The sequence below is a fragment of the Cryptomeria japonica genome, chromosome 8 (assembly GCF_030272615.1).
Source record: "Cryptomeria japonica chromosome 8, Sugi_1.0, whole genome shotgun sequence".
NCBI classification, from domain to species: domain Eukaryota; kingdom Viridiplantae; phylum Streptophyta; class Pinopsida; order Cupressales; family Cupressaceae; genus Cryptomeria; species Cryptomeria japonica.
Window position 1 is genome coordinate 512,168,243 of NC_081412.1, and position 27,171 is coordinate 512,195,413.

General features: G+C 38.0%; 1 protein-coding gene across 1 annotated transcript in view; it reads left to right on the forward strand.

Annotated features, from left to right (window-relative positions):
- LOC131047788 (histidine--tRNA ligase, chloroplastic/mitochondrial) overlaps nt 1-27,171 on the forward strand; it is an 81,917-nt gene that overhangs the window by 15,951 nt on the left and 38,795 nt on the right. Inside the window, exon 2 of the mRNA XM_057981571.1 lies at nt 3,111-3,197. Within this exon, the coding sequence (XP_057837554.1) occupies nt 3,111-3,197 (87 nt within the window). The remainder of the gene's footprint in view (nt 1-3,110; nt 3,198-27,171) is intronic.

The following is a 27,171-nucleotide window of genomic DNA, read 5'->3' on the forward strand; positions in this document are numbered from 1 at the left end:
CACCCCAAAAATCCCACTTTTAGGGTAAAAAACAAGTGCAAAACTAAAAGGACTTGAACCAAAAGTCAAGCCACCCCATACTCTGCCATAAAAGCTCCTAAATGCACCATAAATGGCCCCAAAATATCTCCTGACAAGCCTGCAGGCCTTCATTAATGCAAAAATATCCTCTTTGACCTTATCAAATAAAATGAAAATTAATCTCACAAAGTGATCTTTTTTTATTTTTTAAAACTTATTATTTAATTGAATATCTGTTTTATTTTATGTTTTATGTTTAAAGGCAAAATGGTAATAAATGTAAATAATAATAAAACAATTTAATAAAGTGACATATCTATCACTTTAACAAACATTTTATTATTTTATTTATTAGTATTTTTTACTTTAACTATAAACATGAAATAAAAAAAATATTTAATTAAAAAAGAAAATAAAAACAAAATAACTTTAAAATTTATTACTTAATTAGACATTGTTAATTTCGTTTTTATATTTAAAGTCAAGATTTAATAAAATAAACATAATACAGCTATTTATTAGAGTGATTAATAAATTAAATCACTCCAATAAGTAATTTCATTATTTTTATTTATTAAAACAATAAATGTAATAAGAAAATATATTTTATAAAGTGTTTTAAATTATTAATCACTTTATGGATTTTTTTTTTTTATTATATTTATTATATTTTTGACTTTTAAATATAAAAATAAAACAAGGCTATTTAAGTAATAAATTTTAACCACTCTAATAAATACTTAATCATTTTATAAGAAAAATCATGCCTAAATCTTTATAAAAAGATAAATTAAGTGATTTAATAATAAGTCACTTAAATGACATAGGAAAGGGAATATAATTTATGCACTTAGACCCCTTATGCACCTCACGTGGCATTTGAAGTTTGAGGATAAAAAATAAAACAAAGGCAAAGAAATGCCCTAAGGCATCAATGAATACTTAGGGAATTCCCAACCCTAAAAACCTCATTTTATTCTTCATCATGCACGATATCTCTCTTTTTGGAAACTTCGCTGTTGGAGATTGCTGCCATGCTAGGTTTGAGGAAAAATGAAGGGGCATTTGAGACGATTTTCTGTGCTCATTTCTTCTGGCTGCCATGCTACATTTTACATTCCTGAGGGTTTCGGACGAGTTTTCTGGAAAAGATCGTAGATGCTGCCATGACTGGTTTTTCTTCATATTTTTATAGATTCTGTGTGTGTTGGGCGCGATTTCTTGTGAGCTGGGCGCTGCCCTCTCTGGCTGCCATGCTGCTACTTCTGGGAACCATTTTCTGCAGATTATGGCTGCTTCAGGTGCACTTTTTTCATCTTTGCAAAAAGTAACAAAGTCTGAAACCTAACAATATTTCCTTCCGTGCACTTATGCGAACTGCTGCTTACCTTGCACATTTTGATAAAACTTAACAATGTATCTCTATTTGGGTTACAATCTCTCTACTTTGGGGCTACTATATGGGTGTTTGCTTTGAGAGACCGTTATATCAGTATTTGTCCTTGATTGAAACCATTGAGTTTGTAGAAAATGTCTTCAAATTAACCCTCGGACATTAGCCTGTGACCTTGTGTCAGCTCAATATCACTGTTGAGATTTTTTTTTGGCAATAATGACACTATAATTCTTTTATATCACCTCACAACCATCTCTGTCTTAACGTGTTTGAGCTCCTGAACTGTCACATGTCTTAATCATCCATAATTTGCAGCAGACCAAGCGCCATTCACTGCCCTAACATTACATCAGATTTTGATCTTTCTGATAGAGGCTCAAATTGACTGAATTTTTGTGATTTGTTGGCTGTATACTTTGTTCTTTTACTGCTGCAACTGCGATATGACTGCTTCCCACTTCTTAGACTCATTGTGGATGTATTTTGTCATTGTTGAATGACTGTATTTTTTCAGATTCTTCATTGTTGCTCCCATCTCTTCATTCATTGTTGATGACTCTTCAACTGCTGCAATCTTTGCATTTATTGTATATAACAACAACTTGCTCATTTACTGCTCTTTCTCCGATTTGATCTTCTAAGACTACATTGCATATGGTTAAGAAGATTGCACTTTCATCTTTTGAATGGTGACCCTAACCTGGCTCCAAATGTTCTCCCTCCTCAAACGTTTCTTAGGCTATCACTGTGCTCACCATTAATATTACTTGTGGGAAGTCATTACTTTTTTATATCATGCCTAAAGGGGATTTAAGTAACACTTGTGCTTGTGCTTAATCTGTTCTTTCACATATGATATTTTAGCTCAGATCTCTTTCTGAACCACTATTGTAGCTGCTCATTGATTCTGGGCTTGTGACTGAAAATTGGTTGATTTTCAGAAGACTTTAATCACCATACTTTGATTTTGATGGTGATTTGTAAACTAGAAGTCTTTTTTTTTTTTTTTTTACTGTTCTGTACTTTAGATTTGCCTTGTCTTATGCATTGATTGGGCAACCATAGCTCATGGCATACCTGCATTCTTCCGTTTTTCATGTCGTGATTGCACTTATGAGTTTGAGAAAACCATAAAAGTCTCTCTAATGGCATAAACGAATGTATGAGACCTTAGCTATTATGATTCATGTCTGCTTATGACTGATTTTAACCTCTATCCTCCTTAATGCTGCTCATACTATCTTTGAAGCTGTTGTGACCGATCTTTATCTCATATGAACTGCCATATGATTGCATTATCTTTTGCTGAGCAATCCTCTATAATCACTGTACTCTGCTAAGGGACCTACACTTATCCTTTATAGCATGTTGGGCTCAACCCTTGTGGGAGCCACATTTTAACCCACATGCTGAAAACTAATGAACATGATTACACCTGCAGAATTGATGACTAACAAATAATGAACCTGTCTTGTATTTGCACATGGAGCAAACAAGTTAGAAATAAGATGCATTAGATTTTCTCTGGTCTGATATTTTCTTTTTTTGAGATCTTTCGTGATGTTGACTATATGCATTTGATGTATGTAGGGACTATATATACATTCTTGCGTTAGTATACATGTTAGGAATGTAATCAGCCATTGCTTAGAACAAAATGTTCTAATGCATTGTATACTTCATTCATTTGCAGATACTAGAAGGAAGGCAAACGCAGACAAGGACGAAGCAGCAAGACAAAGGCAACATCAAGGCTACTCCAACCGTACCGGTCATTCAGGCAATGACTGGTTCCACTCTCAACATGCTCTCTTTTCTTTTATACTCATGTATACATGCCTATGTATTTCTTTCCTGCACCAGTTGTGTATAGCTAGTCTCACAGCTCTTTGTGTGGGACGCATGCTTGAATATCAATAAAAATACTTCCCTTTTGTAGATGAGATGTCTTTCTCTTTTGCTGTTACAAATTAGAAGTATTGAAATGTAATCTTTAGTTCATTCTTTTTTAGTGCACTTGGAATGCAATATAGTAGAAGTAATATGTATCTTTGCTCTATTTTGTAAAAACAAGCATAACTTAACCTATTTTTCAGCTAGAAGCAAAAAATAGGTAACACTTACAATTGTAGAAATGCAAGAAAATATACAAATCTCTAAGAGAAGTGAAAGAGCAAAGAGTAGCTCAAAGTCAGCAGTGAGTGAACCCCTTACAATGAGGCTTAACAACCTATATATAGCAAATAGGTCGCAGAGAAGAGACCATTGGTCAAAGAGGGGAAACCTTGACCCTGTCGTGCACAGGAGGATGTTAGTTCGAGAAGGCAGGGAAGTGCATAGATCTAATATGGTTGTGCGTGCAAGCAACCTGGCCATACCTTGACAAGGCAATATCAAGAAGAGTTTTTCTAGTAGGTGGATTGTTTAACATTCCAAGGTCAAAGCATGCAGACTTGACATGAAGGCCATCAAGTAACCTTAAATAAGCATGGCATTGGACTCCACTTGATGGCAATCCTGTAAAAAACATTAAATGTGCCCTTGTAGCTCCATGAATGAAAGTAGACAAGTCGTAGCGGTTGGTGAGCATTAAGAGTCTTGAGTGTTGATCACGTCATCTGGAAGTGTTGCAAGTTGTTGAAAGTCGGATGTCGGTCCCTCAGGAAAACGCTGCATGGGGAGAGGAGTTGAGAACCTTGGAGTTCCAAGATTCTGGGGTCTGGAAGGAAAGGCTTGGAACGTAGGGGTTCCGGGGTCAAAAAGTAAAGGCTTGGAACCTAGGGATTCTGGGGTCTGGAAAGAAAGGCTTGGAACTTGGGGGTTTCGGGATTCTAGGGTTTGGAAGGAAAGGCTTGGAATTTGGGGGTTCCGGGATTTCGGGATTGAAAGCCTGGGGGTTTGGGGATTTTAGGGTCTGGAAGGAAAGGCTTGGAACTTGGGGTTTTTGGGATTTTGGGGTTTGGAAACTTGGGGGTTCCGAGATTCTAGGGTCTGGAAGGAAAGGCTTGGAACCTGTCTCCTGACAAGATAACACTTAACATTTCATGATTCCATTGGGTTTGCCTTTGATCAACTGTGGCAGCGTTGGCCCATGGAACATATCTTTGATAGATTCTCATTGATGGACCAATGGTGTGATAAAATGACAACAATTGCCATTAGAAATTAAGTGCAAAATAAGACTTGTTTAGAATGTTTACAAAACTTTCGAACAAAACATAATAAAAGCTAACTACCACTTCTATTTTAAGAATAAATGACTGCATGAAATGCAATTTTTATTACAAAATCTTATCCAATAAAATTAAAACTAAAGCTAAGCAATAGCTAGTTAGACAAAAAAGCCACTTTATTACAAACTGTTACTTAAAGCTCACATCTTCCGTATGGCAAAAGATCAAAAAATAGACAATATAACAAGAATTGATTGATATAATGCAATTGATGCTTTTGTGATTTTTAAGTTAAAAGGTAGAAAATTATATTTACTGGTTCACCCCACCCCGCCCACCCCTCACCAACCCCCGCCGCAGTAAATTGTGTGCTCTTCAATTGGTATCAAAGCTAGTTCCTTTGAAAAAGTCTAACCTCTTGAAGGTAGATTGTGAGAGGACATATGGCAAAAAGAAAAGGAAATAAGGGAAAAGGAAATACCAAACAAAGCACTGATCAATAATCACCAAAACCAAATACAAGTGATGAAATAGAAGCTAGCAAAAGTAATGGGATGACAAATGGAACACACATGGCGACTGAAACAAAAGATGGTATTCTCAAAAGTGAAGACAACTTTGTGAGTGAGAAAAGAAGAGATGAATGTAAAAGAAAAGGAAGTGCATAGTGAAGACAAAGGGGAAGTGGATCTTGAAGAACTCCATTATGTCTATAGTTAGATTGAGAAACTGAAGAAATAAAAAACTAGAGCTACAACCTCAAGAGGACAATGACTATAATGTGGGTGGAGAACGAAGCCTTTAAAAATCCAAAAAGGTGATTATTGATCTAAAGGTTCAAATTGAAGAAGAAAAAAGGATTGAAGAAGAAATGAGAAACAAATTGAAAGTAAAGGAAGAATATTGTGAAAAGGAACTAGAAAAGACATCCTCCAAGCTGAACAAAAGTCTCAAATTTGACAAGAGTACCAAAATCTTAAAAGATATCATCAATGAGTAGAGGTTACCATCCATAAAGATTGGTATTGGCTACAAAGGAAATCAAATGGACAATAAATACGACTACAAAAGGACAAATGAAGAAGCACCAAAGATTTATGTCAAAGCCCTAAAAATCCCTATGAAAGTGAAATAAGCAAGAAGGAAGACCACGTCTCACAAAAATCAAGCAATCCTCCAAAAGATAACAAGGACAAATTTAAAAAGTCCTTTCCTTCTAGGCAAGCACATATGTCCAGGTTCCAATGTTCTTTCTATGTTTATTGTTATTCATGTAATTGTTTTGGTCATCGAGCAAGGGATTGTAGAACAATGTGAGATATGATTATGGTTGGAACAAGAATAGAAGACCTTATGGACTCTCAAATAGGAACTACAATACATATGCTCCTTTAAGGAATTGTAACTCATTTGTTCCTTCGGTGGATTATACTGTTATATGCTATAAATGCAACAACTATGGACATATAGCATGATATTGTAGAAGTGGTTTTGTGAAACCATTTAAACAAGACATGAAGAAGAATATCAAGGATAAACAAAAGAAGGAAATTAAAAAGTATGGAGAAGGAAACAAGAGAAAAATGATGAGAAGGAAGAATCCACACTTGTGCAAACTGCACTTCATGTACAAATTTGAGAAGCAGGAATTCAGGGGGAGCTGATCATTGCAATATCTTTTATATCTTCATGGAAAAGATATTTAAAAGATAGATCAGCTGATGCATATTCTATATAAGGGTAATGGACATCTCATTGTCATTGATTTCAAAAAAGAGGGAGAGTTATTGATGCCATTGACATCAAAAGGATGACCTTTTTCATTTAATAGTCATGGATAGAGAAGGAAGAGTTGAAGATCCAGAGAGAATGATGAGATAGTTAAACAAGTTTCTAACTTGTTGAATTCTAGGAGATGTTCCAAATTCTTTTGGATAAATATAGAGGAAGCATGTCACCCAACCAATTTAGAAAACAAAGGATGGAGAATAGAGAAAGAGGAGTATTAGAGCAAGGGGGAGCAGTAGAAAATCTTTGACGGGTGGAGAAGTATTTTCTTATTGTTGTAGATGTGAGTATTGGCCACAAAGAATATAAATGGATGTTTCCCATGATCTATTTGTGGATAGAAGTTTAAGGAACATCCCTTTGCCATCGATGTCAAAGGGGGAGAGAGATAGAAAGGAGGAGAGTTAGAGAAAAAGATAATTATGGCTCCATCAATGACAAAGGGGAGATTGTTGGATTATTTGTTATTGGTGTTATCACTCATTTGTCATTGATGTCAAAAGGAAATGAAATCTATGATTGGATGGTAACCATTGAAATCGATGGCCAACTCCCTTTATTGCCAGCCGACCACACAAGCTGGTATATATTGCTGTCCGTCCAATACTATGGTGCCTTACATTTTAGCCGACCTCATTGCTATTGGAGAAACTTGTATATAAGTTTAAAGGGTCATGAACAAAGTAAAGGAGCAAAATTCAATGAACAGATATAAAAAATATAAGTGCATCGATTCTATATTCAAGATATATTAATAGAAGATAGTGATTAATATGTGAAAGCAGCAATGAAATTATTTGTGAAAAGCAGCGATTCTATAAAAGGCAGTGATTATTTAAAAGGCAGCGATATAGATTACTAGAGGCAGAAATTAATAAAGAAGAAAAAATGCAGTGATTTAAGAGAATGACAAAAGCATGTAATAGTATAAAAATTATAAATAGAAGTTAAAAAATTACATAGTGATCAAGGCCGAGTTCCCTATAAGGAAGATTAAAATAATTTATATGAGCTGACTTGAAATGTTAAATTATATGAGGCTCACCCCTCATGGAAGAGATGCCACCTCTCTCTGAACTCAGCTCCCTTTGTGATGAGGTATGTCCTTAAAGAAGTCGTCTCTCTTGAGGTATTTGGTCTGGGTATAATAGGCAGATTGTTTGAAGGTTAAAAATAAGTTTCTAATGCAATATAATCTTGATTTTAAAAGAAGATTAAAAGTAGATTCAAAAATAAAGAGTGTTGTGGTATACTCACCACTGCATATGTTACCTGCTATGTACACAGAATCCTTGATGGATGCAAATATGCAGTATATCTTTCACCACCCCCAGACCAAGACTCCGATTAATGAAATATATACTTGGCTAAGGCAGCAAATAGACATGACCTTTTATCGGGGGGTCAAAGACAAAATTAAAGCAACGGTTTAAGCAAACTAAAACTTTAGTCACACAGTTAAACAGAATTAACTAAATACGAAATCGCATATATATATGATGCAGCGATATCTCCTGTTGCTATAATAACATCAACAAAGAGCAGATGTACAGCAGATATGTGAAGGATTTGCATGAAAAGAATATGAAGAATATAGCAGATTCATGAAACAGAAGATATGGCAAATCAACGAAGGTAAGAACAGATTTATAGAAGACCTGGAACAGATTTAAAACAAACCTTTAAGGAGATTGAAGAGCAGATTTATAACATCATTAATAACAGATTTATGAGCATAGTACATGCAAATTTAAAGAAGAAAAGCAAATGAAGGAGATTTTATCAAATTGGTGAAGAAAGTATAATCAGATTTGAAAGGAGGGTTCATGCAGATTTGAAAGGGAAGTATATGTACATGTGATTAAGATTCTTATAAAGGAGATTGAATTGACTATTATCCATTGAAGATTTGGAAGTTGGTGCTCCCTAAAGGAGACATTGGTGCCTCTCGCTATGTTGGTGCTTATGTGTGGGGGTTGGTGCCTCTAGTAGGTTTTGTGCCTACAAATTGAGGGGATTGGTGCCTATAAAGTTTGTAAGAAGAGATTTATATAAGCAATAATTTTCTCTGGCTTTCTCCCATCAGGGTTTCCACGTAAAATCTTGTGCTCTACTAATGTTGTGTGATTATTTCATCTTATGTTATTGATATAATGCAATTGATGGCTTTGTGGTTGCTAAGTTAAAAAGTAGAAAATTTTATTTACTGATTCACTCCTCTCATCTCTCAGTAAATTGTGTGCTCTTCAAGTGGGAAATTAACCCTTAATAATTGGAATAGAATTGAAGTTTGTGCAATTTCCAAATGATCTCCTTAAATTGAAAGAATTGGAATCATGTTTGTCCAAGGTAGACTAATCGAATTGGAGGATTTTAAATTGGGCTCTGAAACCACCAATGCTTGCTTTGGTGCAATACAAGATTATGGAGCATCCTCATGAAGATGTAAGACTTGCAATACCTCTTGTAGCAGTGAGATCACAAGAATTACAGCTCCTGTAGCACCCTACAATGATGATGTAAGACTTGCAATTACCTCTTGTAGCAGTGAGATCACAAGAATTACAGCTCCTGTAGCACCCTACAATGATGATGTAATGAGGAAGATTCTAAATTTGATTATTGGAAGCTTTCATGGGCTAGGTTATACCAGAAGCCTTTCTATAATAAGAGGCTAAGAATTTAGAAGTTATGGCTAAGGTCAGGTCATGTGTCATTTTGCTTGATCTTAAATGTGATGATCTAATTCTCCAAATGTTCCAATGTTTCTTTGCCAAAATCATAAAACATCATGCAAACAATGTTAAAGTAGCCATGCTGACTATTATGTGCTTGATTATAAATGAGGAAGATGAAATCTCCAAGCAGTTGCAATCTGACTTGTTGGCCATTTGGAGGAAGGAGCAAGATTTCTCAACTATAGCCCATGAGCTCTCAAAAAGATTGGTTGAGCAGAAAATGCAGAAGTTTTAAAACCAGTTGACTAAAGAGGAATTGATTTCTTTGGGTTTACAGGCCACAAGATCACTTGCAAAGAGCAAGAACCAAATGAGAAGGGAGCAATGCTGTTTCACATGTCAGGAGGCTTGGGCACTTGAACACATATGTGGGATCAATAAAAGAAGATTAAATATTGCAGCCAAGTGGTGTAGAGGACAAAGAAATAGTTGAGGTTATAGAGTTTGTAGAAAATGCCCTAATTCAAGAAGAATGTATGATAGAGTCCCAAAATGACTCCATTAAAGTGCATGAATCTTCATATGATGAAGATTTGTTTAACATAGATGACAAGACAACAGCCTTGGCTATGCATTCAGATCAATCCAGCAAGGATTATAAAGCCTCTGATGACATTGACAACGCCCTTGAAAGATTTGATGAATCATGTGTGATTTCTAGCAGAAGTTCACTTATGCATGATTGTGTTTTGGAGGCTAAAATGAGGAATGTGGGAAATCCAAATTTGATGAGGAAGTTGATGTTAATGGGGATGCTTACTTGGTAAATTCAGAAATGGGAAGAATCAACAAGTTGTTGGAAGGAGATTAATCATGTGAATCTGAAATTATTGCAGCAGTCGATGAATTTCTTTTTGACCAAAGGGCTTTCCTAACTTGTGAGCCTAAACTATGGAAACAAGATGACCTTAAGGTGGATGATTTAGAGGACCAATTAGAAAATATATAGTTCAAGGTGCTGGTTTTGAGCATAGAAACGAGACTCGGACTTGGCACAGACTCGACAAGGGTAACTCGACTCAGGACTCGAGACTTGGCAAAGTGAAAAAGTCGAGAAATTTAGAGATTTTTTAGGATTTAAAACTTGTTTCATGCACCTTTTTTTAATAAACCTTAAAGGCACAATAATATCATCAAATAGAAGCTAATTTGATCACATACACAAGTATACATCAATCACATAAGTATAAATGCAAATTGTAGCTAAAGGAAATAGCAAACTTAGATATATAAATATTGTCAAATCTATACAAAACTCATGGAATATAAAATCCATGACATCAAATGTTCCACACAAATATCAAAACAATAACTACAACTCTATGGCTCAAAGGAGCCTGCATCCCTCCTACGAAGTCGTCTAAGGTAGGTCCTGTATGATTCAGTAGCCATAGTCTCTATCCATGACTCCATGCCACCCTCACCAACATCAACTGTGTCTGTCTCTACTCATGCTCTAACCTCCTCTTCTGCCATGGCTACAACCTCAACCTCTCTATTTGCTTAGTCAACCCAATCAAGGTCCGCATCACTAAAGACAGGATCCATAGTTTTTTGTCACTTTTTGAGATTAAAAGAAAAAATGGAATCTGACCAAGTCCAAGCATAAGGACTTGTTGAGTCTGAGCCGAGTCCACGAGTTCCTAGACTCGCCTAGGACTAGAACGGGTCTGAGTTCGGGCCCCTGCGACTTGCCCAAGGTCACCTGGCTCGGGACTTGCCAAGTCCTAGCAAGTCTTGATGAACCTTTTGAGACATAGCTTGTAAAGTTAGTTGAAGGTCACAAAGGATATGGTTGTTGTAGCTTTAGTACATTTTGATGACACTCACAAGATCATTGAAGACCTCTATTGGAAGGCCTAGATTGAGAGGAGTCAAAAGGGCATGGAAGGTGAATTCTCTCTTGCAGACTTGCAGGTTGTCAAAGAAGCTTTGGGGTCAATGAAATCTGATTATTTGCAATATTTTCAGATAGGGATCATATCTTAAAAGATTGCTAATGTGTATGTTGATGCAGTGAAAGGAAAAGAGGATGAGGTTGATAAGCTCACCTTAGAGCTTAAGGACACTAAGGATGTCTTGGAAGATACTCTAGCCATTCTAAAAGCAAAAAATCAAATTGTTGCTAAACAATTCAAGGAACAAGAAAACAAGGAAAGGGAAATATTAGTAAAGTAAGTGATTGAAGAGTTTGACCATGTCCAAGAAGACTTTGACTTAGAGCAGAGTCCTAATTTGCCATTTTCAAATATGGGACAGTAGGATGGTTGGTCTAAGTTAGAAAGTGCAAATACTTTCTAGTTTGTTGATAACCCACTATTTGTGATAAGTGTTGATTTGACTTTTAATAGTCCACTATTTGTGATAACTATTGATTTGACTTTTAATAATCAATTGTTTGAGTTGGATTATGAGGTGACTCTTGCTCTCGATAACACAAGTGAGATGTGAGATCTAGGTGTGGTCTGTGACTATGAAGTGGGACCAATTGAGTTGCCTATTGAGCGACCTAGGATCGATGATGGTACGATTGTGGATTGAATCATCATGGGTTGATGATAGACCTTGTGGGTTTACCACAAGGAAGGAAGTACTGTTGTGGTCTACAGCTTGATGGGATGGATACCTTGAGTGTTGAATGTACAAGCATCATCAAATGCACTCTCGGTGGGGTTCACATGGAAATTAGAGTAATGGAAGAACAACATGGTGGATTCACTCTTTGTGTTGGTATTATGCACAAGATCTTTTTTAGGGGTTTTTCATGATTAAAGATAATGGAAGAAGCATACCATGGGAAGATGGGTAGCTAAAAACTGATAATAATGCTATTGTTACATCTTATTTCAGTCGTCCTGTGTCCATTTGAATTTTTGCAAATGGATTGTAGAGAGATTATGAGTAAAACTTGGTATTATACTGAGTTGGTGGCCTTTGGGAAGACGTTTCTAGTGAAGGGAATGATTGAAAATTTCAATTTGGCCAAGATTATTCAATATTGCGGCGATTGTTTTATTTACAAATGTTGCATCTTGAAAATACAGACTTGCACAACTGCAGATTCAAGTAACTTCAGTCCAATCAGCTCATTGTTAGGGTTAGTTTTGGGCCTCAGATGGAGAGAATGACAATTGTGGTTAATCAGTTTTGGTGTTCGCTGGATATTTGAGCACCAAACTATTGTTATTTCTGTAATGGTGAAAAATTAGGGTTTCCACCATAAGAGGGATGAAAACCACTAATTTATCAATACATTCAAAGGCGGGGTGAAATCCAATACATTCAGTCACAAACCAATAAAGATAAGGACTGAATGCTGATTGGATTTCAAGGGAGTGGATTTGTTTACCCTTTTTTGTGAGTTGAATTGCTGAAATTAGGGTAAAGTGCTGAAAATGAAGGTAAAAATGCAGAAACAATGAGCTACAGTCGTTGGATTGAGGCATGCACTTGGATCTCAGGAATAGAAGCAAATTTGGATCTAATCCCTAAAAAAGATCCAAAAGTATCGGGACTGTAGCGAAATTCGCCCTGGTCCTCCTAAATTTTCGCACACCAAAAGGGGTTGATTTGTCTCTACAAATAATGTCAATTTTGAAGATCACAGCTCCATACCTGTTTCCTGCACACAAAAAGAAAGGGAAATAGGTTGGGAATAGGGGCTTGCCTAAGTCAAACCCCAGTTTTGGAATTAACCATGAAATAGAGATAAAAGATAATTGAATTGCTGTAAATGAAGATTCTCCTTTTGAGGGAGATGTTGAATAATGACTGAAAACCAAATGATATACCTCCTTATGAAGATTGTTTGTCTCCACATGGGATTAGAGTTTCATGAAGTCTTTGACAAAAAAGGATGTGAATTTCCACTTCAATGCTTGAATCTTGACTTTGTTGCCGCTCCTAAGCTTGAAAGAAGATTGATTGCTTGCTCAATTGCTTGAATGCTTGATGTCAAATTGAATTTCATGTATGTGTATCCTCAAAATGAGAGGGGAAAGCCTCCTTTTATACTTGCTCATCGAAAAACTTGCTAATTTCTTGACATGAGCCAACACAGAGCTACAATTCCTGCTTAATTTTGAAAAGGCAAAAAGAGTTTTAAAGAGGGCCCAATTGAGGAGGACCAAAGTGCGGCGCTCTGGTCCTACCCCAATTTAGGGCTAGGACAAGGTGACCACTTGGTGCAAAAATAAAAAATGCAGTCATTCTTGAGTGATATTGGTGTGCCTGCACACATTGCCCCGTCTCAAACAGGGGACCCCCTCCTTCTACCCGAGAATAAGAGAGAAGTTAAATGCTCCATGTTAAAGCCGAACAACTTGAGGCCGGTAGAGTCCTGAATTTGTGTTCAAGCAATGAGGAGTCGAGACAAATCATGTCGCCTTCCAGGAACTCAGAAATGCCGATAGAAGCCTCGATAAGAATGATCATATGTGAAATCCTTAAGGCGTCAAAAAAAAAATAGAGGGAAAATTCGAGATTTGTCCCCACATTCGCCGAAGAAATCCCTTCACAAACACCCTCAAATGCCGAGAAAAAATCCCGAGTGGGGACATGAGACGATTTTCATATACCTCCCCGTGACCTCTCTCAAGCCTCTTCATATTGCCGATAAAAGTCTCAATGGCGCCCCAAGTTCAGCGAATGAAAGCAAAATGAGAGAAATCTCCTCTCAAATCCCCTGCAAAAGTTGCGAAAATACCGAATGTGCCCCCATATGAATATTTAGCGAAGAAGATCAAAGCTGAAGTTTTCCCCTAAGTTCGATGTTTGAAGACAGAAAGAAGAAAATCACACGTCACAGTCAAAAAACCCGAATTTGCAAAATAGATAGGTCGAATGAGAAGTCGCCCATTCTAATAAAAATGTCCGAGTTTTGCTAGTGAAGGGCGTTTGAAACCATCCAAAGCAAACTCGCATATTTTTCCCTAAAATCGCGAATTTCATAAGACAAAGGGACGCGTTGAAAAAAGTTTCGGCGATTTCCATCCTTTTGCAAGAAAAGAATGAAACGAAAAATTGCGCATTTCTTGTAAAATGTCCGAATTTTGGCTAAAAGCGAGTGTTTTAAAAGTTTAAAATTTGCAAAAATAAATTTCGCACAGTTTTGTAAAAATGACGAGTTTCATATCAAAGACAAAGTTTGCACTTTTAAAAAAGGTCTGAGTTAGTCTAAGTCGCACATTTTGTGCAAAAGGGCCGACTTTCATAAAAAGAGAAAGGGCTATTTTAAATCAAACAAAATTCGCACATTCTCATTAAAACTCCCGAGTTTTAGATTAGAGAGGAGGGCATTTGAAACAGAATGAAGCAACCATAAAATCGCCCGTCTCAAAGTCGCCGAGTTCCATTTCCTAAAGGGCATTTAGAGGTTCGATAGCTGAAGTTGGAAGGGTGGAAAACAAAAGGAAGTAAATCGCACATTTGCATCAAGTCGCTGAATTTCCATGTGATTTCAGGTGTTTGAATATAAAAGCTAAACTCGGCAAACAAAGTTCGCATATTTTCATGAGGATGAAAGGTCGATAGTTTTGGGTTTTTACAAGTTAAAGGATGAGGAATTGCCCTAAAAGTCGCTCATCTCATCCTAGCACCCAAGTTTTACTAGGCATTAAAAAATTCTTGCATCTTAAAAGGCCGAGTTAAACCAAAGTCGCTGAGTGTCTTTCGACACTTATTTATTAAATTCATTTACATCTTTTCGAGGTGATTAATTCAAATCGAAATTGATTATTTGTAGATCGCGATCAACACCTGGCGGTGAGAATGCAAAACGTGCCGCAGAGCACAAGGTCGAAGCGATGAAGCACGGAGAATGCACCACCACCAGACGACAAGTTGAAGTCCACCCTCAAGACCGAAGACAAAGAACACTCAAAATGCTACAAAATATGCATTCTCAGAAATACACAGCTAGAATTAATTCCAGAAAGTCAGTGCGCAAAAGTGAATTGTTTAATGTAAAGGGCTGCCTATGGGCCTATTGTGACCATTTCACACATCGCCCCATTAGAATGGAGACCCCCTCTTTTTGGCTTTTGTTTTGCTTTCTCTCTGCTTGTTCTTCTCTCTGCTTTTAGGATTTTGAGTGAGTGGTCTGTCTGGACTAGGGCTAAACCTTAAGGGTTCTTTTTGGCATCATTCAAGCTAGATCCGGCTAAATTTTGGAAAATTGTTAAGTGTCTCTCTGAGGATTTGGGATTGTCAGAATGAGGTAAACCTTTCAGGGGAGTCAAATAGGTCTCAGGTTAGGTCTTGATTGAATAAGGGTTTTTAGGGTCAAGTCCAGTTTGTTTCCAAGTCAGAGTCAGTTAAGCAAGGTCAGTGAAGAAAGGGAGTCTAGTGGGCTAAGTTAATAGGTCAAGAAATAGATCAAGAGCTTGATAATGTCAAATTCGCTCCTGACCCTTGCTGAGGGTCCATGGCGAAGTTCCTTGTAGACTGGATTTCCTTCACAATTTTGACTAAGTATTGACATGCTTGAGGGTGAAATTGTGTGTTCTTGCCTGGAGAGGTTTTTGATAAATTTTTGGAAAGTAAGATGGTGTTTGAAAGAGAAAAATCGCTCCTGACCCTTGCTGAGGGTCCAAGGCGAACTTCATCCTAAACACAATTTCTTGTTTTGAGAGGACTTGCTAACTGGTTCCTGGCCTTGAAAATGACCTAACTTTGCCTTGTGAAGTGGTTTGAGACTTAAATTTTGAGCAGTTTAGCCTAAAATGAGGATTTCGCTCCTGACCCTTGCTGAGGGTCCAGGGTGAAAATGTTGTTTAAGCTTATTTATCACTGACTTTGGCTAACTTGTTTTGTGCAGGGTCTCCCGGAAGGAGAATTGGACGTCACTTGAGGCAATTGAAGGTTTGAAGACATGAGAAATGATGAATTTTGGGGACTAAGGGCAAATTCGCTCCTGACCCTCTCTGAGGGCCCAAGGCGAAATTTTGATTTTACCTCATTTTGCAGTGAAAAAGGATCAAGTTTTGAACATGAATGGAAAATGAACAACTCCCTCTACCCGCCTGAAAGAGTTTTAACTTGAAATGATGAAGGACTTTGTTGAAAACCTCAAAATCGCTCCTGACCCTTGCTGAGGGTCCAGGGCGAAAATCCTTATTGGAGTCATTCCTGGCCTTGTTTGGTCAAATTGAGATGTCAAAGGCATGGTGGAGGGTGAAATGAGCATGATAAAGCCTCCAAACTTGATTGAAGATGAAGAGATGAAGGAGTTTGCCCAAGAAAGGCAATTTCGCTCCTGACCCTTGCTGAGGGTCTAGGGCGAAATTCCTTTCAAACACATTTTTTGACCTCTTGGGCGTGAAATCCTATTCATAACACAATTCAAGGTGAGATCCTCCTTAGCGAAAAGTTTCAAGGTGAAAAGTGAAGCATTTTGGTCACAATTGCAAAAATCGCTCCTGACCCTCTCTGAAGGCCCAGGGCGAAATTCTAAAAAGCACATTTTTCTTGCAAAGTCAAAATGATTTTTATGGTTGGAATGGATGAGAAAAGGCATGTTTTACCCATTGAAGATAATTTGGATGATCAACAAAGAAGCAATCAGGCTAAATAGGGAAAATCGCTCCCGACCCTTGGAGAGGGCCCAGGGTGAAAAACCTAATATTGGACCTTTTCCTCCAAGTTTGAACGAAGCTAAACCTAGACACGAGCATGAAATGATGTTTGAATTGCCTTGAAGTGAAGATGGATTGTTGAGAGTTAAAGTTTTGAAGGCAAATGCCAAATTCGCTTCTGACCCTTGCTGAGGGTCTAGAGCGAATTTCCAAGGTTCTCTCCTTTTTTTGTTGAATTAAGACAAAATCTTGCTTGGATAGGAGAAGGATGTGATTTGTTATGCCTTAGAAGCAATTTGAAGTCTAAAGAATGAAGGGATATGTCTAAAACCAAAAAGTCGCTCCTGACCCTTGGAGAGGGTCCAGGGCGAAAATCATAAAACTAACATGTTCCCTTCAAGATGGTGCTAAGGCAAGGTTAGGCTAAGGTAGAAAAGGCCTCCAAAAACATGATGAATGATGATTTACCTCGAAAAATTGATGATTCTAAGCCAGGGAACAAAAATCGCTCCTGACCCTTGGAGAGGGTCCAGGGCGAAAATTTGAAAACCTCTCATTCTACCTTGCAGAAACAAGACAAATTTGGATGGAATGGATAAGGAAGGACATTGCCTAGTGGTGAATAAAGTTTCAACGAAAAATGATGATGGATTGAGCCTAATTTGCAAAAATCGCTCCTGACCCTTGGAGAGGGTCTAGGGCGAAATTCTTCTAAAAGCATTATTTCCTTCAAGATTTTTGATGAAGAAACTTGGTAGTGCAAGGAAATGGATCTTGGAAGTTGCGTTGAGAGTTCAACAATCAAGCTAAGGTGGATTACAACCTAAAATGAAAGAATCGCTCCTAACCCTTGGAGAGTGTCCAGGGCGAAATCTACAATTCCACCTAAATTCCTCATGCATAATGCCAAAATTTGAAATGCAAGACTTTAACTGGACATGAATTCACCCTCCAGGAGATTTTAGAGTCAAGGTATGAAGTATTCAAGGCTAAATTTGGAAAATCGCTCCTGACCCTTGGAGAGGGTCCAGGGCGAAATTATTTACAAGCTTCATTGAGACCTTGATCAAGAAATTAATATTCTCCAGTTTGCACTAAATCGCCAAAATTGCTAAATTTGAGACATTCGGAAAATTAAATTTAAATTCGCATTAATTTCAAAGCATTTTGCATTTAATAAATTAATCTTGAGCCTTGAAAAAATCAAAATTTTACTTTGGAGGCATCTAAAATTAATTTTTATTAAATTAAAATTTATTAATGAGCGCTCAAGGCATTATTTTGCCTTTATTTTGCAAGTTGGCCACCCTTTTTTGGAGATTTTATTTATTTTTTCACCTCTTTTTTGCCAAGTCGGCCAAGGAGGGAGTAGGGTGAGCGCTCTATAAATTGGAGGAGTGTTGCTTCACATTTCAAATCATTCAATCATTCCTTCTAAGTGCGAAATTGGAGAGCAAATTGGAGGAGCGAAATATAGCTTGTTTAGAGCGAATTTCTACTAAGTGTTGAAGACTAAGGAAGGTGGAGTTTATTCTTTTGAAGCTAGAGGAGGCGCAATTCATCCAAGAGAGGGCTATGATTTAAACTTCGCCTAGCGAAATCCATTTTTCTTGCATCATTTTTCAAGGGTCTTAGAGTTAGTACTCAAGAGGAGGTATGGCAAAATTATCTTAACATTCTTGTTCAAGACTTGATTTTTTGACACTTTTTCTAGAAAAGCCTAAGTGTTGATTGGTTAATTAGGAAGTGATAACTCTAGATTTATCATGAAGTTTCCTAATTAATATCTTGAATCTTCCTTTGGAGAAATCTTAATTTCTACACTTTAAGATATAATGCTCAAGGACTAATTTTGAAATGTTGTGTAGGTGTCAAGATGGCGACTCCAAAGGAAGGAGCATCTACTAGTCGCCCGGCTCTCATCAAGGAAGATTAGAAGAATGACGAATTGGAGACCAAGATTGTGTCCAAGTGGAGTAATATCGGAGACACCAACTTAGGAAACTTCAATGTGAAGAAGTTTCGAGTGGTCCCCTACATTGGCAAGCCATCACCTGTTGCGAAGAAGATAATTGAAAGTGGCATCATCAAGGCGACGGGTTTCCCTCCAGCAGTCAAGTGTCATGAGCTGATGATCGAGTGTGCCCGCCACTATGACTCACAATCAAGGTCGATCATATCCAAGGAAGGGAACACCTTAGCTTACCTTTCAGAGGAAGCTATAAGTGAAGCTCTTCATCTTCCAGAGCATAAAGATATGATTTACAAAAGCTTAGAAGGAGCCAGGTCAATGTATGAAGATGATCCCGACACCTGTCTAAATCTCATCACTAAGAATTGGTTGCTCAAAAGTCGGCCTCGTCTGAACAAGATTCCCAACACACCGCATAGGATCGACTTCCAGGAGGAGTACAGAGATTTGATAACTTTGCTCAATCGAGTTACAGGGGCTCCTCAAGCCTTCTACTTCAAAAAGTGGATGCTCTTCTTCATTCAAGTGATAGTCCAAGGAAAAGGAATGCTTCATTGGGCCAGAATTATTAGCAATAGTCTCGATGTGCAGTTAAGAAGGCTAAGACCTACCAAATCATTCCACATGAGCTCATATGTTATATATGCCTTGATCAGGAGTTTCGAGTATGCAGGGCTACCTCACAAAGGAATGATCGGAAGAGGACTCGGAGAAGTGAGAGTTTGTGACTCTTATGATCATTTGCATCATCCGCCTAGAAGTAACTACAAGTTAGTCAATGATACCTTCATGATGAACATTACTAGGATATTGCAAGGAGGGATTCATAATCGACTATCTCTGGATGCACAAGAACTCGTGAAGAAGTATGGTGCATGGTTCATCCAGTTCCAAAAGTTTACATACATCAGAGTTCATGGGTGTCCTTCACCTCCCTACATGTTGCCGAGGTATCCGACAGACAGGATAGTGTTACTTGAGGTGACTAGATAGTTGGCAGCTTATGCAAAGGCATCCAGACACAAGCATGGAAATGGAATTCCCGTGCCCATCATATTGGGGAATTCAGTTGAGGTATGTCCTAACACTCAAGCCTCGGAAGATGCAGAGAAGGAATTATCTTTATATTCATTCACATCCTTTGCCTTGCGGGAGAATTTTGATCCTTACGGTTATATGGAGGAGACAGTTAGTAAGAAGTACAGACATGAGTTTCAAGTGGAGGACTTTTGGATGAATCTCTCGAGTGATTTAGAAGTTAAAAGAAAGATGCATTCCAGGCTACCTTTAGATTTCATCAGGAAATGCAAAGTTTATAGAGTGGCTGATCAAGCCCAAGATAATGGCAGATACCTCCAGTCGTCCTATGACAAAGAAGATAAAAGAGTGAAGATAGATTGGAATGAGCCCGAGGTTTTATACTTGAGAGCTTTGATGGCTCTTGTTTTATCATGTACTCGTAGATGGGCGGATGTACAACATCAGAAGTTGAGAGAGCAGAATGTACCAATGACTTTTACTTTAGAGGCAAGACCAGAAGAAGGAGAAGCAAGTGTGAGTGAGAACACTTCTCATCCTAGAGGTGTAAAGAGGAAAGAAAGACCTGAGAAAAGGGAATCTTCCAAGAAGAAGCAAGAGGCCAATCGAGATCACCCATCAAGCACATCTTCTCGACATGAAAAGAAGGCAAGCCAAGGGGAAGGTCAAGAGAAGATGGTACCTGAAGTTGATGAATCTATGGAATCTATGGTACAAAATGACAAGCCAGAGAAGGGATAGAGGCCTCAACACTCATCAAGTCAATCTCCCCAAGTGGACGCTAATGAGCTACATGAAGAGAAGAATGATGATGAAACGACATCTCCTCTCTGAGAAGATGAACCACTGCCTAAAGAGATACAAGTAAGAGAAAAAAGATCCGCCATCCCAGATTGGTTGAAAGAGAGACTGGCAAGGGTAATTGTGGTTGAAGAGGAAGAAGATGTATTTGATTTAGAAAGCCTTATAGGAAATTCTCAAGAGGTAATGGAAAAGAAGAAGGCCACAAAGATGTCCAAGGTGATAAGGGATGAGACAGGATCCAGGAAATTGCAAATAGCTACACCAGTAGTAGACAAGTATGAGGGTGAGATTCTTGCAGATGAGTATGACTTAGAAACATTTGAGCTTGGTCCACTCACTACTAAACAAGCAATGGAAGAAGCAACTGATTCATTTGAAGCACTTAAAGACAAACTTAAGGAAGAAATGGAGAAGAATAAGAAACTTGAGAGAGAGAGAGGTGTTTGGAGAGGCTATTTTAGTCATCTCAATCAGCCCCTGAGACGTCAGGATCCAACAGTATCTCCTTTACAAGCACTTCCTCTTGAATCGGTTGGCGAAGCAAAAAGGGTCAAAAGCTTGGTTCAGCTTATGAGCTCTTGGATTGATAAATCCCACACGATAGCTGTTGAATTTGCAACAAGAATGATGAAGACAATTCATCGAGCTATCGAGGTCCTTGAGATTATTCATAATCTAATGATAACTGTAGCCGCTTTCGCTCACACTAGAGATGTTATCATTCCTGTCTTGCAAGTAATAAGGCAAACACCAAGATGGATCCTGGCACAAGAAAAGATAATGGATGGGGGAACTCATAACCTACTACAGTGGTCAGCTCTGCCCCAGATGAAAGAGATCCTTTTTGAAGACATCAACACCAAATGCAGTCAAGTTGAAGGTATCATCCATCCAATTCAAGATAAAGTGTTTGAATTTTTGTGTATCATTCTTGGCAGGCGGATCGAGATTGAGACAGATGTGGACATCCAAGAGTTGGAAGAAAGAGTCAAGGTCATCTTTTGCAAAGGGGAGAACGTCATCACAAATGAGCAACGAGACCTGATGTTCACTACCATGCTCCTGATTGAGAAGATCAAAGAACTTGAACCTGGATGGGAAACAGATCTTCTCACTGCTTTTGATCAGGTCATTCACTTGGAAGAACGGATGAAGAATCTTCTTGAGATTCCCATTGCTGAGTTCAAAGGAATTGTGTCCAAATTCGTTGGATATGCTAAGAAAGAGCATAGGAAAGGAAACAAAATTCTAGAAGAAAAGTTGTTATAGGATGATGTGGCAGCTCAATTCCTATTGGTCTATGTTTCCTCGATATTTGTGCCAATTAAATATTGGCTATGCATTTAATAATGTTTATCTAAATGGGGACCTTTTTTGTAGCAAACCCTAATTAGGGTTTAGCTGTCAGGATCTCAGCCATTGATCTTCTTTCGATCTGGGCCATTCATTGTATTTGAGGATGCTATATATACCCTCACTCATTTTCATTTTGAAGAGAGATTAGATGATAGATAATAGTTAGAGCTTAGAAAGAAGAAAGTTATTGTGTAGCAAGATTGAATAATGAAGAAAGAATTTTGAACAATTGTTGTCTATTTGGCTTTGAGATCAATGAAATATTGAAGTTATGGTGTTTTATTGCAATGCTTGTGGCTATCTTCATGATTATTTATCTTCTTGAATCATTCTCAGTCAAAGTAGTATTTAAGTTTCAAGGACTAAGTGTTGTGCTTGATCTTTGGTGAGATTCACGTTCCAAACCACTAGCTTCTTGCTGATTGTAAGGACGCCTTGTGTGGTCAACTGGAGATATTGAGATTGCTTAAACATTCAATCATTGTTGAAACATTGATATGTATCTTTATGATAGTATCTATAATCCTTGATGATTTGAAAATCACTAATCACCTTAGAAGATCGCATCAATTCCAGTAGAGTTGTAATTCCTTGGCAATATTGAAATTGGTAGAATCTTACCAAGTCCAGCCTACATTGAGTCATTCTTAGGATTAGATTGGCATTCATTTCTTGAAACCCTTATCTTTTGATCTTTTTTGAGAATCTGTTAGTATTAGGAAAATCCTGTTCTTGTAGTCAAACGAGAGTAACACGGACCAGCTTTCTCAGAAAGTGCATAAGACCCCTTGAAGAAATAATATTTATAACGACCACTGGTGCTTATCCACACGTAGAGATCCTACAACGAAGAACCTTGAAGTCACCCTGATTGATCCTTTTCGCGATATCTTCAGCATTCAGAGGCTTTAATCAAGAGAGGATAAGGTACCATTTGGGTATTTTAATCTGTGTTTGGTTGTGTACAAAATACATGTCAACAGGGCCCCACCTAATGTATTTTAAATGAAGGGACACAAGTCAGTTATTTCTATTAAAGTCCCAGCCCTCAGGTATTGCTTGTATTTTTTTTTCTTTATAACGTTATTATTCATCTACTTCGTTCAATGAGATCACACATCTCATAACATATATGCAAGAAGTGCCCTTTCACCAAGGGACACCATACTTTATTATAATATTAAATAATTAAATATTAATGATTATATATATTAATATATTATTATATTATTAATAATTATAACTATAATTATATTGTCACAATTAATAATTGTTGTGCATATTGGACACCCATCCTCGTCTTGGATAGGGACCCCCCAGTTTGTGCCTTTCTGTCCTTGCGGAGGAGGAAGGGGATATGAAGGGTCAAGTGCTGCTAAAACCAAATTCGGCCTCTAGGGCCATATTGGGAACTTCAAACTCCCCAATTCTCGCAAAGACACCTAAATGTGAAGAAAGAGTTAAAAGCCTGCAAAGACGTTGAAATGCCAATTTTCGCCAATTGGGGGTTAAAAGTTAAAAATATCAAAACTTTGAAAAAGGTCACAAACCCCCAAAATTCGCGAACAATGGATAAATTGCGAAAGTTTTCAAAAGACTATTTCGCCGAAGTTCGCATTAAGGGCGAAATTTTATAAAAGTTTGCAAAGAGACGTTATCCCCCCCCCGAAGTTCGCGATGTATGGAAAAGGAAAATTGCGAAAGTTTTTTTGCAAACTAGCCCAAAATCCTAAAATTTGCATACAACAAGGAAAAATGTCAAAGTTTTATAAAGTTTGCATAAAGTCTAAAATCGCCGAAGTTTGAACTAAGGTGAAATCGCGAGTTTTAAAGTTGAAAAAGAGACCTCAAACGCTGAAGTTCTGCATCCATAAGGAAATCGCGAAAAGGTTAAATCCTTGCAAAAGACCCTATTTTGCCGAAGTTTGCATAAAGTCTAAAATTGCCGAAGTTTTAACCAAGTCACGGAGTTTTAAGTTTGAAAAAGACCCGAAAGTCCCGAAGATTGGCAACAACGCGATTTATTATAAAGTCTAAAACGCTGAGCTCTGACCCAAAGCAAAGTAAATCGCGAAGGAGTATGAAGGCTTGCGGAGATGCAAAACCCCATTTTCGGCAGAGCCATAGTTAAAGCCTTGCAAAAAGCTCTCAAAACCCGAAGTTCGCAACCTGGAGGAAAATCGCGAAAAGGTTAAAGGTTTGCGAAATGGTGCATTTCACCGAAGTTTGATAAATGAGGAAAATCACGAAATATAAACCCTGCGAAAAGCTTTAAACACCCTATTTTTCGTGACATAGTAAAATGAAGAAGTTTGAAGGTTTGTTGAAGGAGAGAAAATCGCCCAAGTTCGACGCCTAAGTGTTAAACGCAGAAGTTAAAAGTCTGAAGAACCATCCAAAACCCCCATATTTGCCGATTTTCAGGAGATAAAGGAAAACTTTTAAAAATAGAAAGGCATTAAGTTAACAAGTTTGCAAAAACACGTCTTGAATTGAAGTTCGGCGAATAGAAGCAAAAGGTAAAATCGTTGAAACCAAGTTCACAAAGTGGCTTTTTAGCCCGAAAATGCCAATGCAGAAAGGGGCGTTAAACTTAGATATTTTCAAAAGCAACTTGTAGGCCGAAATTGAATAATAGGGCAAAATCACTTTTTCGCCAGTCAGCCAAGAAGCTTTAGTGGATTCAGATCGCCCAAACACCATCAAGACCAAGGATCAGATTTCACATTCGAAGAGAAAACAACATTTCAAGATACATCTCACAAAGAACTTCTCGGGCCATACGACGTTAAAATTTAATATTTGTTAAGTTAAATTATTTAGTTTTTCAAATTGATTTATTAAAATGAAATTGATCGTTTGTAGGTTGCAGGACGTCATCGTAGAAAACCAAGAGCCAGGCACTGAAAGATGGAAAATAAAAGGATGTAGGAACGTGCTGCAAGAGCGCGAGATCTGAACCAAGCATTGGGAAGCATGTCGCTGGACGACAAGGTGAAGTTCACCACCAAAGATCGAAGAACACTCCGGATACTACAAAGCATGCATTCTCAGGAAAAGTACACAACTGGATTTAATTCCAGAAGTTTAGTTTCTGTAAACTGAAACTGTTTTATTGAAAAAACTGCCTATGGGTCCCATGCAAGATATTTTTGTGGATAGTTATGTCCAACTACTGGATGGACTCAAAATAATGCCAAAACAGTTGTAGGTAGTTGAAATTATGGTTGGTTGGATAACTGAGAATTGATTGGGCATAGGTTAAAGCTGCCAGCTTCTGCAAGGCAGATCAGGACCCTTGGATGCAGTCCATCCTAGCTTTCGATTCAATATTGTAAATTCTATAAAAGGCAGAGGCCTTTCTTTTGTAAAGGGTTAGAAATTTTTGTTAGATAGTCAGACAGTTGGTTAGAATTTTGTAGTTAGATTTTAGAAGTTAGAATAGATTAGATTTTAAGCATAGCATAGAGATGCTGCAGAAATTGTTGTAATGGCAGTTGAAGCAAATATATGAACATTGAAATATGGTGTTTGTTGTCTTTGTTTTAGTTTGTTTGCATGGTTTCTTTCAGCTGGTTAATTTTAGAGTGCAGGGATTTTAATGGTGAAGTGTGGAGGGGTATTTGATGCATTTTTGGTTCATACCATTGGGGGTCTACTGATTATAGGTCACCATGCATGGTTAGTCTGAACCCAAACTGTGCTTAGTTCAACTGCAAGTGTTCGTCTTAGGCTGCGCCAGAATTGGGTGCCTAAAGCGAGTGTCTCCAGTCTGAAAATCCTTCATCACTTGGAGCTTGCACCATTTTTGTCTAGTTGTGAGGGTATCTCTGGCAAAACAAGAACTGGTTTATCGAAATCTGTCTACCCACTACATTAGCTGTTATCATCCTTGTCCTTAGGCTTCCTGAACCCTTCCCTTTTGATTTTATTTCGTAGTCTGAGAATCGCAGCAGACTAGCTTGTTGCAAATCGTAAGTCCCCTTGTGCTTCTAGCAAATCACATCAACCGTTGAGCTATCCTACAGTCAAGACCTGACAATCGAAACCTTGAGGTCGTCCCCATTGATCAAATTGAAACAACATTAGGGATTTCCTTATCTCAAGAGAGGATAGGATACTCGACGAGTACATTCTATTCTGCGTTGGTTGGATGAAGTCGCAAGTTCAGTGATTTTAGACACATTAACAGAATTGGCGCTAGAAGGAGGGCCTTTGGAAGGTACCTTGTAGCAAGTTGAGTCTAATTGACCTTTTAAATGCTATATTCGGGATATGCAAGATCCCTGTTAAACCAGAAAAGCTAAAAAATCAGAAATCTGAAAAATACAAAAAAATATTTCCGAGTCAGTATGTTGAGTCAGCCATTTCATGAAGACTGTCTGCAGTCCGAAATTTTCCAAATCAAGCAAGAGCTAAGTCTGCAGTTCTATCCAAGGCAGCTATCTGAATTTGCATCTGCAACTCATTGTAGAATTCATGACACCACAGCACATGATGAACTGAATTGCTTGACATTTTTGTCAAGGGTTGAGCTCGCATTACAGGGGCAGATATTCTTTAGGGATGTCCCTAAACCAGAGGCGATCGTACAGCCGGATATCCCCAGTCCTCTGTCTAGCATCGAGGAATTTACAAGATTCAAGAATTTGATTGAGAACTGGTTTGGTCTTGATGAGGAATTATGCTTGGAGAGCGTGTTATCACCTTGGTGGTGCAGAATTCACCGCACCCCACACTCAGAGTTCACCTGCTCGCTATGCATGGAGGCAGTCAGTCAAGTTAAAGCCCAATTTGGATTGTTGGAAGATCTAGAGGAGAGCAACGCCAACAAAGTGTGGAGTGCCTTCCTCGCTGCAGATGAATACAGAAGATCGCAAAATCAATACAACACCACACCTTCTGACGATGTTAAGTTGGAGCTATCAAGTGCTGAGCAAGATGAACCAGTCAATCAGACCAAGGCAGTAGATGAATTTATTATCCCTGCAACTGACGAGGATAGTGTTCAAGAGGACGATCAAGGGAGCTTTGTGGATCAGCCACAGGTTGAAGGGCAGTTTGCAGCAGCCCCACCAATGGGGGATGTAGTCCAGGAGTCTGTTGAGGACGTTTTTGAGGACCAATCAATCAAAGAGTCCCTGTTGTTTGAGGACGTGCTGATAGAAGTGCATAAGGCCGCATTGTTCATACAACCCAAGGATTCACTGACAGATGATGCACCTCTCTTTCCTGAGTTCGAGTTCGGTTTCAAGACTGATTTTCAGCTTGCGCAACCTAATGTGGAATGTGGTGCTGATTTGCATACACC